This window comes from Sinocyclocheilus anshuiensis, unplaced genomic scaffold (assembly GCF_001515605.1).
Source record: "Sinocyclocheilus anshuiensis isolate Anshui unplaced genomic scaffold, SAMN03320099.WGS_v1.1 scaffold110, whole genome shotgun sequence".
Lineage (NCBI taxonomy): Eukaryota > Metazoa > Chordata > Actinopteri > Cypriniformes > Cyprinidae > Sinocyclocheilus > Sinocyclocheilus anshuiensis.
Genome location: NW_015544155.1, coordinates 1,530,664 through 1,531,006, shown reverse-complemented (window position 1 = coordinate 1,531,006; position 343 = coordinate 1,530,664). Strand labels below are relative to the sequence as shown.

Genomic DNA, 343 nt, shown 5'->3' with positions numbered 1-343 from the left:
ATTATGTGTGTGCGTGTGTGTGTGTGTGTGTGTGTGTGTGTGTGTGTGTGTGTGTGTACCTCTGTCAATGTGCTCCATAGACCTCCGTATAAATCTGTAGTGCTCAGGCCTGGCGGTGTGAGGATCGGTCTGGTTATCTGTCCCGTTGGCGTGACGGGTCTGCTTCTAGAGCGCCCATACACACGTTCTTTGTTCCCATGGGTTCCGGCAGTCAACGAGTGCATCATGAGACTATTGGGGGTCAAAGGTCTGCTGGGTGGCCATGCTCCACTAGGGGTCTGGACACGGCTGCTGTGGTTGCTGGGAGATGTCCGGCCCATGACTAGGCTTGTGGGGTTAGTGT

General features: G+C 54.8%; 1 protein-coding gene across 1 annotated transcript in view; it reads right to left on the bottom strand.

The window, feature by feature from the left end:
- Positions 1-343, bottom strand: part of LOC107695418 (uncharacterized protein C8orf34 homolog) — a 92,014-nt gene that overhangs the window by 6,834 nt on the left and 84,837 nt on the right. The window contains exon 13 of the mRNA XM_016495317.1: positions 60-265. Coding sequence (XP_016350803.1) covers positions 60-265 — 206 coding nt within the window. The remainder of the gene's footprint in view (positions 1-59; positions 266-343) is intronic.